Raw genomic sequence first — 14,510 nt, forward strand, 5'->3', positions numbered from 1 at the left:
AGAGTGCAGATTCTGTTCAGAATCTTTCAGCTAGGAAAATTGGATTCTGAACACAAAACATGCTGTTTTGAAGAAGTAATAATTTATGTAAATGCATTTGCTGAAATTAATCTTTTTCTGCTATTCATGCATAAGGATGTGTACCATTGGAAACTAGTTTTTAACTGATCAGAATGTAATATTGTATCCAGTATTTCTGTGCCCTAGAGAATGCAATAGTATCTTACTTCTCATCTTTGCCTTTCCTCTCACTTATAATATACCTGTTCTTTTTTTTTTTTTCCCCGCCATTCTTTTGCTGACAGCGTGAGTATGATGAAAATGAAGTAGATCCTTATCATGGCCAGCAAGAAAAGCAGGCTGAAGTTGAACCTTTGGACCTTCCTGATAATTTGAACCTGGAGAGTGATGAGAAGAGTGATGAGGAGGAAGAGGATGAAGGTACAGCTGAAAATCTCTCTACAGGTTTCCAGATGAAAGCCAAATGGAAATAGGGAGGAACAGTCAGATAATGAGCTCTTTTTTCTTTCTAGAAAGAAGAGAGGTGGTGGTAGGATTCTGTATAACAAGGAGCTGCAAATTCACCTTTGTGTATCAAAATATCAAGATACCAAATGCAGGCCAGATAAGAACATTACAGCATTTTCCTTTCACGCACACTGTGGAGCAGGCTTTCTCATGTTATCCAAGTGATACACCCTAATTTATGCTAGAAGCTCCTTATTTAATTGTCCAGTTGCTTTTGTGGTTTCAGTTTTTCCTATGATACTTACAAGCATTTGCACTCAAAGTCAACTGACCCTCAAAAATATTAGGTTCAAGGAAGTTAATAGGAATTCATCCTGCTATATTGTTAGTTACAAACCAATTGTGACTTTTATCATCTGCTCTAGAAAGAAAATCATAGATTCTACGTATAAAATTCTCAATATTTTCTTTAAGATTTTTTTTGATAGGCTGGGCAGTTTTATTCCAAGTATCTGTAATACTCACTGTCTCTGTACTTAACTGAAAGTTTTGTATACCTTTCTGATTTTTTTAATCCAGAAGAAGAGAATGCTTTTGAAGTAGATGAGAGACCTCTTGATTTAAATGAGGCAGAGAAGACAGAAGAACAGAATGAAGAGGATACTGGTGAGACAGAAAGAGATGATCAAGATGCAGAACCAGCTGAAGAAGGTCTTTCTGAAGATAAAGAGGAGAAGGAGAATGAAGAGGACAAAGATGCTGATGATCAAGAAGAAAATGCAGGGAACACTGAAGATGCAGCAGTAGAGGAAGAGTCACAACCACCTGATGACGAAAAAAATGAATCTGCTGAAGATAAGGGAATCCCTGCTGCTGACCAAGGCCTTCAACCTCAGGTAGAAAATAATAAATAAAAGCCTGATTTTCTTCCCTTTTTTTTTTTTTAGATTACCTTATACAAGACTTAAGAAATGGATGATACTCTGAAACAAATTTGACATTGAGTAGGTGTAATGTTAGTGAAAATCTTCATCAAGATAAGAGATGTGCTTACTATTAAACTGGTGTATTTCTGTCATCTGTATTCCTGTTACCTCCTTGGCCTTCTGTTTCCTGATGTTTTTTAGAATGTTAAAATAAACTGATGTTATTTCAGGAAGAAGAGGGTAAAGATAATGCAGAGATGGATGAACAGATCCCTGAGCCTGAGGAAAGAATGGAGCATGAAACACAAGGGCAGACTGGGCAAGACAACCTGCAGAGTGACAGTGCTGTTGAGCTGGCTGGAGAGGCTTCAGAAAGAGACCAGTCTAAAGAGGTAAATTACATGGAAGCGTCCTAGTTAAAAATGCTGAACTTGTGAATATGTTTTCAAGTTACAATCAAGGAATTGCTGCCATATTTTTAAGAATTGTGTCTAAGATTCAATTTTTAGAACACCAGTTATAAATTCATTGAAAAAATTTGAAGACCATGTAGATACCTTCATAGCAGTGAAAATTGCATGGTAAGTTTATGCTAATTGTTGAGCTGCTGAACTGTCATGTCTGCTCTTCACAAGAATAATACTTGCAGTTGTGAGCCGTTTGTCATTCACAATAGCAGGTAGCATAGCACTGCAGTTTAATTTCTCAAATTTGTCTACAACAGTTACAAAATCCCTGTTCAGTTACCATTGCAATTTTTTTGGTCTCTCAGGAATACGGAAGTGGAGCTTCAAGTGCAAATCAATCAGAAGGCCATGAATCCACGCGCATGGCCCGGATGGCTTCTCAGAAGCAAAGCAGAAAAAATACTCAGGTTCATCTCTTCCATTCAATATTTTTTTTTTTTTTTTTTTTTTTTAATTTGAATGTCTTAGTACTAACCAGCAAATAGGCAGGACTCAGTTTCTCCTTGTTAGAACTCTTGTTCTAATTGGTGTTTGGTTGCACCTCACTTGAAGTTCACGGCGTTAATTTGTTCTTTTTCAGAGTTTCAAGAGGAAACCTGGTCAGGCAGACAATGAGCGCTCAATGGGCAATCACAACGAACATATCCACAAGCGACTGAGAACCATAGAATCCAGCAGTGAAGCAAAGCAGAATACAACTCAGCCTAAACAAAACGTGGAGGAGGCTGATGCATTTGAACATATTAAACAAGGCTCCGAATGCTATGATGCACAGACATATGGTACAGCGGTATTTCTGGGTGTAAAGAGTTGTCATTGCAGAATCAAATCCTGAAGCGCTCCTATTCACTGTAGTTTTTCCCAGTACTTTTTTTGAAGTTATGTTTAACAATCCTTGCTTTGGTTTAAGATGTAGCACCATTTCACTACAACAAATGCTACTTTTTGGCAATCAGGTTCAAACTCATGATAACATTTTTGAAAATACTGAATTGACTCATAAAAATGGATTTTAGTTTAATAAATATATTTAAAATCTATTCTCTCCAAATCTTACTTCAATTATTTTGAAGCCCAAACTGCTACCACACACGCAAAATATTTAGGATAACGCAACAGGTTCTTTATTCTGTATCAAACAAATTGATGTCTCTTTAAAAACATTAATCTAAATTTAATTAAATAAATTGCTTTCTGTTAAAGTAACTAGTCTATTTTGTTCATCAGATTTTCAGGGCAATAGCTCATTGACAAAACATGGTACAGCACAGTGAAAAATAAAACTGAGGTTTGAGACAATACCTCAGATCTCTTCTGAAGTTCACTAAAACTGTTAGGCAGTGGCCTACTTCACTTTTTTCTTCCTCTTTCCCCTTAATAAGTATTGTTGCCTTTATACAGATGTAGCTAGCAAGGAGCAAGAGAAACCTATTATGCCTCTTGAAGAACAGGAAGAGGGAGATTCTGAAGATGCAGCTATGGAAACAGAAATGCAGAACAATGAGGATCTCAGAGCAATAGACACAGAGGAGCTGAAGCCAGAAAAAAAGAAGTCATCTAAAACTCCTGGTACATTAACTTAAAAAACATTCTAAGTGTACGCTGATGTGCATCTTTAAATGTATATGTAGATATTTATATTTGCATGTAATGGATGTGTATACGTTTTATAAGACTAAAACATCTGGTCTTAATTGACTTTTCTGCAGCAGCATTCTTACTCCTGCCTAGTAACCAGCATTAGCCTTTGCTAAATTGGTTGAGTGACAGAGGTGTTTGCTGCTTTCTTTCAAGTTAATGGTCTTTAATCTTTATCCACTTCTTTGAAGAAGTAAAAAGCAAACACTTTCCTGCTGTTAGATGCAATGCCAATTCGCTTAATTAATTGGCATATAACAATGCATTCTAGTGTCACCAGCATCAGCACCACATAAGTCAACTTTTTTTGTGTGTAACTTCTGGCAAAGCATCAAGAAGTTGAGGAGCTGGTCTGAACGACATCCGGTGAGATAGCACCGAAGTGTCACTCTCTCACTGCTTTCTTCCTTAAGTGGGAATGAAACAAAACAAAACTGAGCTGCGTAACAGAAAATGGCTATCAGGTATGAATGGTTGGTAGATGAGAAGATAGGTCTGACTTGCCAGCCACGCAGCCCACACAGACAAAATAAGCTAGGTATAAATAAATATCTCTTGCCAATTGCAACAGAAGTTTTTAATTTTGATTGATCTAAGTAAATGACACTGTAGCTTGGAATTTTAAATGGCTTTCTTATCAAACAACACAAAAGGTGGCTGGAGAGGGGAGACAAGAGTTTTACCAGCCTGAATTCACCTTCTTGCCTCCCACTCCCTTCAGGTGTGAACTCTTCACTTAAATCTCTTGCTAGACTCATTAGCTTTATGGTACAGACATGCATGTAATCCGTCTGTTTGTTTTTCCAAATGATTCTCTAACAGTATGTTCTGAAAACCTAGGATCTTTGAAACATCTCCTACAATGTCATACTCTTTTTTTTCTTAGAAGAATTCTTAAAAAATGAGTTGTTAAACAGTGTAGTATAGTAGAAACAATAATAAAAGAAAATCTTTAGTCCATTCCTTTATTTGTAAATTGATTTCTGTTTTATAGGAAACTGCTCCATTACAAACCTAGAGAGTAAAAGATGAGATAAGAAAATATGGCCATTACTTTTTTCTTAATGATGATTTTCTCAATGTTCTCAAATTGCTTTATACCTCCTGTCACTCTGTCAGAGAGGCTATGAAGCTCAAAAAATGTACTTCACCAATGGAATTTTTAGGTGTTAAAGATCTGTTCGCTAATATTTTGTTCATTTGGCAAGAAGGTTATAAGAGAGAAGAACAGTTTGCAAAAGGAAATGCATATTTATCTGTTCCAGTGAGCTGCAAGGTGTATTCATCCTCTTCCTAGAATTGATTGTCTTAAAATTTGTGCACTTTTCTTAGAAAAAAATAATGTCTGGGTTGCACTACAAAGCATGTGAGACACTTTGTAAAAGGGTCAAGATACAGTATTGGTTCTTGTATTATGTGTGATCCACAAAGTTAGTAACTAGTTTTGTGATTGTAGGACCAGGTGAAGCGGAGCCAGAGATCCAGACTTTTGATTTGGAGGATGTTAATGACTCCACAACAGAAAAGCTACCAAAGGTGACTGAAGAGAAGCCAGAGAGAGGCAAGGACTCAACCATACATACAGCCCATCAGTTTTTGGTGCACACTCCCCAGGTATGATACCCAATGTGTCTTCTTAAAACTACAGTAGTAGAAACAGTCTGTTTTATTTGACTTGCGTTAGTGAAACTCTGTGAATGCAAAAGTTTAGAATTACTTTCATTCAGACAACTCAATAGCTTGCTGTTCTTTAATAGCAGAATGAAAAGTAGTACACAACCAACTGTTGTATATGCAGCTAAATGAATACTTTAAAATGACAAGTCCTCCCCATCCTTATGCGGGAAGGTCCCATCCTCACTCTTTTTGAAAAAAAAAAAACTTTTGTTTTTCTAACTGTCAAGAACTGTTTTGCCCAGATGAATCTGCTGATCAAATGCTTGGGTAGAGTGGAAAGTGATGGGCAAGGGAATGTGGCCTGAAGATAAAAAAAGGGTTCAGAGTGCTGAGAGAGCTAGGCGTCAGTGACTTTAAAACACCATTATGGACAAAGAATTCATCTCAGTTAATTCATCACAATATATTACTTCCTCAAAAAATCTGATTGCAAGTATTATAGAACCTTTGTGAGCCTTTTATGAATGTCTCAATTCAAAAGATATTATCATAGCCTAGAAAATCCTAGAGCATGTATGTAACACTCAGTTACATAGAACTATGTAACACTCACAGTTGCCCAGTGCAAACTGTTAGATGTGAAAAAGCACATTTTATCATAAAGAGCTATGGCATAGAAGCAGTTGATGGTGGATAACCAGTTGATAAAGTAAGAATATTTTCAGTGTCTGTTTTTCAGAAGTATTGACCTTTCATAGTTACAATATTGTGTCCTGAGTACATACTTGGAGGGCGATATTTTACTGTTTCTATGCACAACACGGAAAGGATTGTGTGCCAGCTATACCTGGTATTTCCATCTTAATGCCGAATGTTGCAGCTCTTTGGAAGAAGGCTGCTGAATGCAAGAGTGTTCTCCTATTTTCAGAATAGTTAGGTGCCTTTTTTGTTGTTGGGGTTTTTGTTTTGTTTTGTTTTCCAATTGACATGCAACACCTTAAACAGGCGGGGGAGCTCTTGCAGCACCAGTCAAAGAGGAAGGGAGAAACGGTGCTGGGGGAGAAGCACAAGTTCTCACCTTTCAGCAAAAGGAAGAGGGAAGAATCCCCCTCCATGTACATTCTTCCTCCCTTCCTTAAACCTGCAGTAGGTGACCAGAGGGACTGCTGCTGCTTCTTGAGGAATGAGAAGTTATTGGTGCTGTTGAATTTGCATTCATAGGCTTATTTTCTTTAATTGATAAACGTGCAGATTATGCAGACCATATACTAATGTTTGGCTAAACTATGGTTTTGCAAGTCAGGAACAGAAGTTGTCACTGAAAGCACAATAAAAGTAAAAGAAGTGTAATAAAGCTTGGGTGTCCTTTAACAGAATGGTTTATCAAATAGTATTTGCTGGCAGGTAAAGAGGAAGATGTCATTCAATTCTTTCAGTGGTTTGAATGAAGCTTTTAAAAAACTATAATTAAGTGAAGCATATTATATTTTGGAAGATACTAGATAGGTAGTATTCAGTAGTTGGATTTCCATTATACTGTCATTAAATCTGGTGTTTGTCAAGATCATTTCATTGAATTATCTCAAAGTTCTGTATTTGATTATTTTCAGTGTCTGCATCATAGATGTTCCTAGCTTTGTTTCTGTGTTGATTGTGTCACAGATGCAGGTATTTGTGGGGAGGTATTATCGCTCCTGTTCATGGAAGCTATTAAAAAAAAATGGAGATTTTGAATCTTCATTTAAGTTTTTTCAGGTATTTTTGTGTCTAAAAGAGTAAGAACAATGCATTTTTACTTTTTTGTACTTCACTATAGTTTGGGAATCACCAGATGTGTGAACTTATTTTTCTGTCTCATAAATTTCATAACTACACTTCTAGCACATCGTCAGAGATCCTGAAGAGCTAAGAAGGGAACTTGAAAGGCAATTGGAAGCTTGGCAGACACAGCAGTCTGGAACTCCAGATGAGGTTCGTGACCTCGTTTTAGTATAAAACTGTCATAAGAATTCTTCATTGCATTATTTCATCTTGTTTTACTGCTGAAGCATTGAGGAAGCCAAGCAGGCTGGAATCTAAATATTCAAAATAGCATGATTTAGATGCTATTTTTGTTGTTATATTTAACTTATTCTGGAAAAAAAAAACATTATTCTTAAAGCAGGATGATGTTTCAGATCTTATTTTGAACGTGCTGTGTGCTATTTGCAGAAAGTTACTCTGCTGATAATGACTTCTAAAACTTGAATAGTTAGAAACATTTTTCTCAGTCCTGCCAAGCACCTTCCGTTTTGAGTTGTCACCTGCAGTTAAGTGCTGGACACCACTTTCACAAAATTATGATGGACACAAGCTGTCTCCTTCAGTTGCAGTGGTGGAGTTTGAGCTAACCAACAGCAGAACCAGAATATGATAGTTGTTCTGACTGTCCTAGTCATGAATTGTAAACCATATTTGGAAGTAATTCCTGAATGAAATAGCCAGTGTAGAGGCTTAACAATTTTGCTGAATTTTAATTAATGTAAGTAATACTGGTTTTGGCTAATAGAGAACCTAGCAGACTTTACAGCTTGCCTTGCTGTAATACCAGCTATCAGACGCTGGCCGTTACAAGATTTTCCTATATCAATAGCAATGCCAAAGTTGCTTTGTGTACTCCTAGAGGAATGGTCATTTGCACATTGCAGCTTTGTAGAAGCAAGGAGCATGCTAAGTTGAATGCAAACTGTCATCTTTATGGAGTGCTCACAAGACACCCTCACAGTTCCAGCTGTTAGTTACCTACTACCTCCCCCTTGGTACACTGAGGTTTGTTTTTTTCAGGCAGTGCTTCCCAACTTTTGGGCTTTTTTCATAATTCACTTTTATTTCTTTCTGTGATGTATGATGTTTTAGGAGAAGGAAGCAGCACAGTTGTGGCAGAGGTATTTAGTACTGACAACTCCTCTATCACAGCAGCTTTGTGAACAGCTACGACTCATATTGGAACCCACTCAGGCAGCCAAATTGAAGTAAGTTGGGTCTTTCTGAGCTTCTAGTGTCTTTAAACTCCTGGTTTTGGAGGGCTTTAACCTCTGCATAACTGCAGCTCGATGTTGTTGCTTTATAGCAATTACTCGTGTTTGCAAATGCGTTCATTTTACTTCAGTATAGGAACGCTAGGTTATTTTATAAAATGCAAACGTGATGTAGTAGTAGGTATCCATCCTGAGGATACTGCCTCCTATTTTTTCTTCTGTGCAACAGGTGATCAAACCAACTTAAACCCGTGAAGTGCTATTGAGTCAAAGATTATGTTGAATGTCAAAATGTTCTACATTGGTTTTAACATTAAGTGATTTTTTTTTTAAGAGATCTAGACTTGTTTCAAACTGGAGGAGTCTAAATTCAAGGTCTTCCTTCCATTTTAGGCACCTAGATTTAAGAACTTCTTTTAAAAACACTGAATATCCATGTTGCATTAAAAATGTCAGATTTTTTGATCTATACCTAAATACGAATATTAGAGCTACTAATTTGTTTTTATTATGTTTTACAAAATTTTGTTATTTTGCTGCATATGCCAGGATTTTCAGAATGAGATATTTGCTGATAATCCCTGTCATTATGTCATTTTCTTAACTTTCAGAGGAGACTACAGAACAGGGAAGAGATTGAACATGCGCAAAGTGATTCCATATATTGCCAGTCAGTTCCGAAAAGATAAGATCTGGTTGCGAAGGACCAAGCCCAGTAAACGACAGTACCAGATTTGCTTGGCTATTGATGATTCCTCTAGTATGATAGACAATCACTCTAAACAGGTAAAATAAACGTCTTGGAAGAAGTATGAAGAAACTAAGAGGAAAAAAGATAGGAAGTCTCTTCATTTATTTTACTAGACGATGAAAAATAATTTCTGTAACATTCTTCGTATTTAACACTGAGCTGTGAGTAAAACTTGGAATATCCTATTTTCTAATGTAACTTTTTTTCTTTAATAGCTTGCATATGAATCCCTGGCAGTTATTGGAAATGCACTGACTCTTCTAGAAGTGGGACAAATTGCTGTGTGTAGGTGAGTTTATTTGAAATCTTGACTTTCCTTCAAGACTTCAGAGCAGAATGTAAGTACCGGTTTCACACTCTAACTTTTTCTTCTTTCCTAAAGCTTTGGAGAGACTGTTCAGCTGCTGCACCCATTCCACGAACAGTTCAGTGATCAGTCAGGGACACGGATATTGCGTCTCTGCAAATTTCAACAGAAGAAAACAAAAATAGCCCAGGTACACAAGAATCCCTCTAGGGCAACAGGTTTGCAAATCTTTTCCAGACAAGACATCAGCAGCTTCATGGTTTCACGGTCATTTTGTAATGTTTACTGCTGGTTTGTATTTGAGAGTGTGATAGCTGGTGAGATAACAAAGAGACAGGATGGTCACAATTTTGTAATAGTAAGAGTGTTTTCTCACTCTTAGTTCTGATGTATGCCATTTTTAAGCATTCATCTTTCTCTGTTTGTATTGGGTCTTAAACAGTATTTTGGGTACAAACTATTGGGTCCCCCAATGCCAAATCACATCAAAATTTGTGGGAGTTTAGGAGGTTTTCATGCTATGGATTCTGCTGTAGTAATAGGAGGAAGAGCTTTGTATGTTTGTCAGGCTGTAAGTTTGTCAGACTTGACTGATTCCTGAAGAAAATAACTTTCTGTAGTAATACTTCCTGGACAGCTGCAAAGTGTTCTTCTTTTAGGAAGGCTTTTGCAGTCTTTCCTTTCCAGACTTCAATAAGATCTTCCGTTAATATTAAACGGAAAAGGAGGGGACCCAAATAGCTCAACAGTAATCTTATAAACACCAAAATTGAGAGGACTTGACAGTTGATGTCCTTAATTTTAATGGGGAATATGTAACTAGATACTTCTGTTGCAAGTTGAAGCCAAAGAAGTTCAACCTAGAAATAGTATGTATATTTTTAATGATGCCATTAATCACTTGAACAATTTACTGAGGTTTTGATTGCTTTGTTAGCATTGGAAAAATTTTAAATTCAGATTGAAGGCTTTTCTGAAGATTCTCTAGTTCAAAAATACTTGCTAAATTTGAAGCAGGAGTTAATATAGGAAAATGCCAAGGACTGTGTATCTGTGTAGGTAGTCAGACTAAACTACCTTGGCATTTAAAATACAGAAATGTGTTCTTTAAAAATGTTACCATTATTAAGTTTATTATTTTATGATGTGATAACTTAATCTTCTTATTTGTTTCCTCTGCAGTTTCTAGAATCATCAGCAAATATGTTTGCTGCAGCACAGCAGTTGTCTCAAAATATTAATCCAGGTGAGCTTTTTTTTTTGTTACTATGCCTGTTTCCCTGGCAGCAGAATGCTCACTACAGTCCTGAAGCAATATTCTGCCAGAAAGACTCCTAGCACTGAGACATCACTTGCAGTAGGGCTTTGGGTTTTGCTTTGTCAAAAGGAATGTTTGGTTGAAATTTAGCTCAAAACCCAAAAGACGCCTAACTTCGTATTTGTCAGTAATTCGCTGAAATTTTGTTTAAGGCTTTTTAAAAAGGCATGCCTTACCTGCCTCCCTTTACATCATGTTTCCAGATTGTGTTTAAGTCCTAGACACTGCCTGCTTTAGAGCGTTTAGCCTGCTTTATGTCCAGCTTCCTAGTGACCTTGACTCCCTAGACAATTCTGCTCTTGCTTGAGAGCCTGATTTCTCTAGGTATCCAGAAGCACACTGTTGTGAGGAGGATAAGTGTTTGCCTCCTACCTGCCTTTCACTGTGGTGCAAGTTTAGGTCATGAGCTGCTTGAATTTCCCAGAAAAGCTGGAAGGCGTGTTACCTCACAGCTGACCCATAGTTAGCCTAAAAGGCTGGTTTGGGCTGGTTAAAAGCTTTGTCATGGTGGCACCCATATTTTAAAAAAGTTCTTGTTGTTAAAGTACTCCAAGAAATGGACAATCTGGGATTTATAATCCACAGCTGCTTTTCCACAGGCTGTCGGAATATTCTGAGTGGGGGAGCAGCATCCAGTCCTGTTGAATTAGGCTGGGATGCAGCAGCAGCAATCAGGGAGCAGCAATCATCTCCCCAAAATCAGAGAGCTAGCAAGAGAAAAGGCGGTAGGATACATCACCCCTTTTTGTAAAAAGACCAAGCCCTGTCACATTTAGGGCCTGTCTGCAGAAAAGGAGGAAGCGTTCTGTATCCCTCCCTAGCCATTATGCTGTGGGGGGTGGACAAGAGAGAGGTGCTTGCGTTCCCGACTGTAATTACTGTTATTTCCCTTGTAATTAAAAGATGATAGAGACATAACTTAGTTAGAATGTCCCTTTAGAGGGATATATCTCTGGCTCTGGGGGCAACGTGGGTCAAGTAACACGTCTCCAGAAAATGGTTGCTGCTGAGGAACCCAGCATCTGTGCTGTGTATGTTTCAGGAGGTTTACTTCAGACTAGCTCATCTGGTCCCGAGGGCTGAATGCCCTGTAGTAGTTAGACCGCCTTGATTGTGCCTCTGGAGCCTGTCTTCTGGTTTAGTTTCCTCCAAAAATAACCCAAGATTGCTCTCTGATGGAAGCCAAGCCCATTGAAGTGGGGACAACAGGGAAATATGTTTCAAAAGCACAGTCGTAGTCCAAAGTGAAATGCTAATACAGATGCACCCATACGTACCTGCTTCTGGAAGAATAGATTTGGACTCTATTTCATTGCAGCAGCTGCTGCTCTACTGAAGTTATGATCTAGTGGCTGGACTCTTACAATTCAGCCAGTATTTAACTCCTAGGCACTTACCAAGCATGAAAGATGAGGACCAGGCATGAAAGACCATGACTGAATTCATTAGGTATTTTCCATGCCTTTCCTCCTTAATTACGGTACAAATGGACTGGAGTGGTTTTTTCCCCAGTTATTCTCAATGGTATTACACAGTGGGAAAAATGGTCTTTCTTGACCCAATCGTAACTGCAGCTTAATGTTAAGTCACAGAATTTTATTTGATAAAGACTTAATTTCCTTAGGAATACTCTGAGGGTTTTTCCATTATACCCATAGGACTAACAACAAAATATTCTGTTTGCCTTTTAAATGGATTACTCTAACTTACTGGAATTTGAAATGTTCTTTGTGCTCAGAAACAGCACAGCTGCTTTTGATTGTATCTGATGGAAGAGGCCTTTTCTTGGAAGGCAAGGAACGAGTGACAGCAGCAGTTCAAGCAGCTCAGAATGCCAATATCTTTGTTATTTTCGTGGTGTTGGACAATCCTAATTCCCGGGTACGTAAGTGAACAAAGGAGAAGTATTCAAGTGCAGTGAATGAGAAACATACAAATCTTTTTCTTGTCTTTTGTAGTGCTTTATAGCTATCTTATCTTTTGCAAAGGTCGAAGATATTTAGCCCAGTTTCAGTTTTTCACAATGTCTGTCAGATCTTCTATGATTTCTCCCTACTGTGATGCTTATTCTCTTTTGTATTTAAAAAAAAATTTGGCTTCCATGCCACAGAAAGTCTAAGTAAGAGCTCCTGTCTTCAAATGTAATGGTAGTAGATTTTGGCCACCGGAGAAGTAGCTGGCAGGCTGACAAATTCAAAGTTTGAGAAATACTTTGTTCATCTCAATTTTGATTCAAATTGATAATTTCTGACAGCAGTCTCCATTTGATATGGCTGGAGCCAATATGAGATTAAACATTAGACAGAGGAGTATATGAGAGTTATTTAGTACCTGAACTGGGAAAGCTGGGTACTGTATTTGGTAGCTGTGAAAGAAAACTTAGATTTCCTTGGCTGGGAAGGTGAAATATCCAGGAGATTTTCAGGGAGACTCTGTAGTGCAGTAAGTGAGCAAACTTAAGCCTTACTTTGAATTAGGTGAAGACTAATTTTGTAGTTCACGTTTTCTTCCTGTATCTTTATTTTTCCATACAAAACTGATCTGCTATATTTATTGTTGGAAAATTGAACAGTTCTCTTGCTGACAAACTATTACAAGGTTCTGATGAAACCTCGCTATAATGTCAAATGAAAATTCTGGGCAGTGAAATCTGTTTTGTATAAGCTTTATTAATTTTCTGAGCTGCTACACTGAGCAACTAAGGAGTTACTTTACAAGAAGCACAGTTGGAGTTTAATCTGATTTTTGTCTTTGTAGTATTTGTTGAAATATTATAAAGTAATTTGCTAAAGAATCATGTTGTATTAGATCACTGCACAAATGCAAGTTGAACTCTTAGCCCTAAAGAGCTTACAGATGACAGTGTGCCAGAAAGGCATCAAATGTATAAATAAAACTCAGGTGATAACAGTAAACTCAAATCATAAAATACTAAGGAAAGACAGGATTTATTTATAGAACTTGGTATTGCAGAAGCTTAAGCTTAGTCTGTTCTAGCCTAGAATTTGTTGATTAGAGCACTTTTATCTAAAAGGGCAAAAGCATTTAACTGCTTTGTGTTCAGCTTTTGATTTACCATTGAACACTTACGGCTTTTAATCTTAAAACTCCCTATGAACTTTTAATTTAACAGAGGAGGAATTGTAAGTATTTGAAAAATAGGATAAATAATATCAAAGGTCTGTAAAAGATGCATGTGGTTTAGCAGCCTATCAATTCTTTTTTACAGGATTCCATTTTGGACATTAAAGTACCTATATTCAAAGGACCTGGAGAATTGCCTGAAATCAGATCTTACATGGAAGAATTCCCATTCCCATTCTACATGATCCTTAGAGATGTGAACGTGCTTCCAGAAACTCTCAGTGATGCACTCAGACAGTGGTTCGAACTGGTGACTGCCTCAGACACTTTGTAGACTTTGTAGACAAAGTCAATACCCAATTGCTGCTAAACCGCTGAAATACACGAAATGGCACTTCACCGGAGAGTTCGTAAGGCCTCTTTCTAACTATGATTAATGTGCAGGAGCTGCCCCCTGGCAGTCAGACTGCCTAAGAACAAAATGGCTTAGGTGCGTTCTCCCACATTTGTCAGAGGAGAATTATGCAATGGTGAGGCTGTCTTCTTCTCTCATTGCCTGTTCCCACAAATAACATAAAACTTTCTTCAAATTCCCTTGTAATAACATTACTTTTAAAAAAAAAATGCATTTGTAATGTTCACAGAGGTAAAATTATTCCTACCACTGTCTATTGCAATAAGGAAAACCAGTCTTGCTTCCGGGAAGGCATTTCTGCATTAGAAGAACTTCAGGCGTCTTGCAAAAAAGCATTCTTTAGCTTCACCCGTGTGGCTGGTGCCTCTTTGGGAAGGAGGGGGGGAGCAGGGGAAGCAGATGGTTTTAAACAACCAAAAAAATAAGTACTTGAATACTTGAAACTATTCTGCAGTTAAACACATCCTATTTAATTATTGCTGATTTTTGTCTGACAATATCG

The 14,510-nt window shown here is 37.5% G+C and overlaps 1 protein-coding gene across 1 annotated transcript in view; it reads left to right on the forward strand.

The window, feature by feature from the left end:
* Positions 1–14,154, forward strand: part of MDN1 (MDN1, midasin homolog (yeast)) — a 103,542-nt gene extending 89,388 nt beyond the window's left edge. The window contains exons 89-103 of the mRNA XM_009583221.1: positions 306–441; positions 1,048–1,364; positions 1,625–1,786; positions 2,167–2,268; positions 2,442–2,643; positions 3,263–3,430; positions 4,956–5,113; positions 6,998–7,087; positions 8,012–8,127; positions 8,745–8,919; positions 9,100–9,173; positions 9,267–9,381; positions 10,374–10,437; positions 12,248–12,390; positions 13,739–14,154. Of these exons, the coding sequence (XP_009581516.1) occupies positions 306–441; positions 1,048–1,364; positions 1,625–1,786; positions 2,167–2,268; positions 2,442–2,643; positions 3,263–3,430; positions 4,956–5,113; positions 6,998–7,087; positions 8,012–8,127; positions 8,745–8,919; positions 9,100–9,173; positions 9,267–9,381; positions 10,374–10,437; positions 12,248–12,390; positions 13,739–13,927 (2,211 nt within the window). The 3' untranslated portion in view covers positions 13,928–14,154. The remainder of the gene's footprint in view (positions 1–305; positions 442–1,047; positions 1,365–1,624; positions 1,787–2,166; positions 2,269–2,441; positions 2,644–3,262; positions 3,431–4,955; positions 5,114–6,997; positions 7,088–8,011; positions 8,128–8,744; positions 8,920–9,099; positions 9,174–9,266; positions 9,382–10,373; positions 10,438–12,247; positions 12,391–13,738) is intronic.
* Positions 14,155–14,510: the final 356 nt, after the last annotated feature.

Source organism: Fulmarus glacialis, unplaced genomic scaffold (assembly GCF_000690835.1).
Source record: "Fulmarus glacialis isolate BGI_N327 unplaced genomic scaffold, ASM69083v1 scaffold7818, whole genome shotgun sequence".
NCBI lineage: Eukaryota > Metazoa > Chordata > Aves > Procellariiformes > Procellariidae > Fulmarus > Fulmarus glacialis.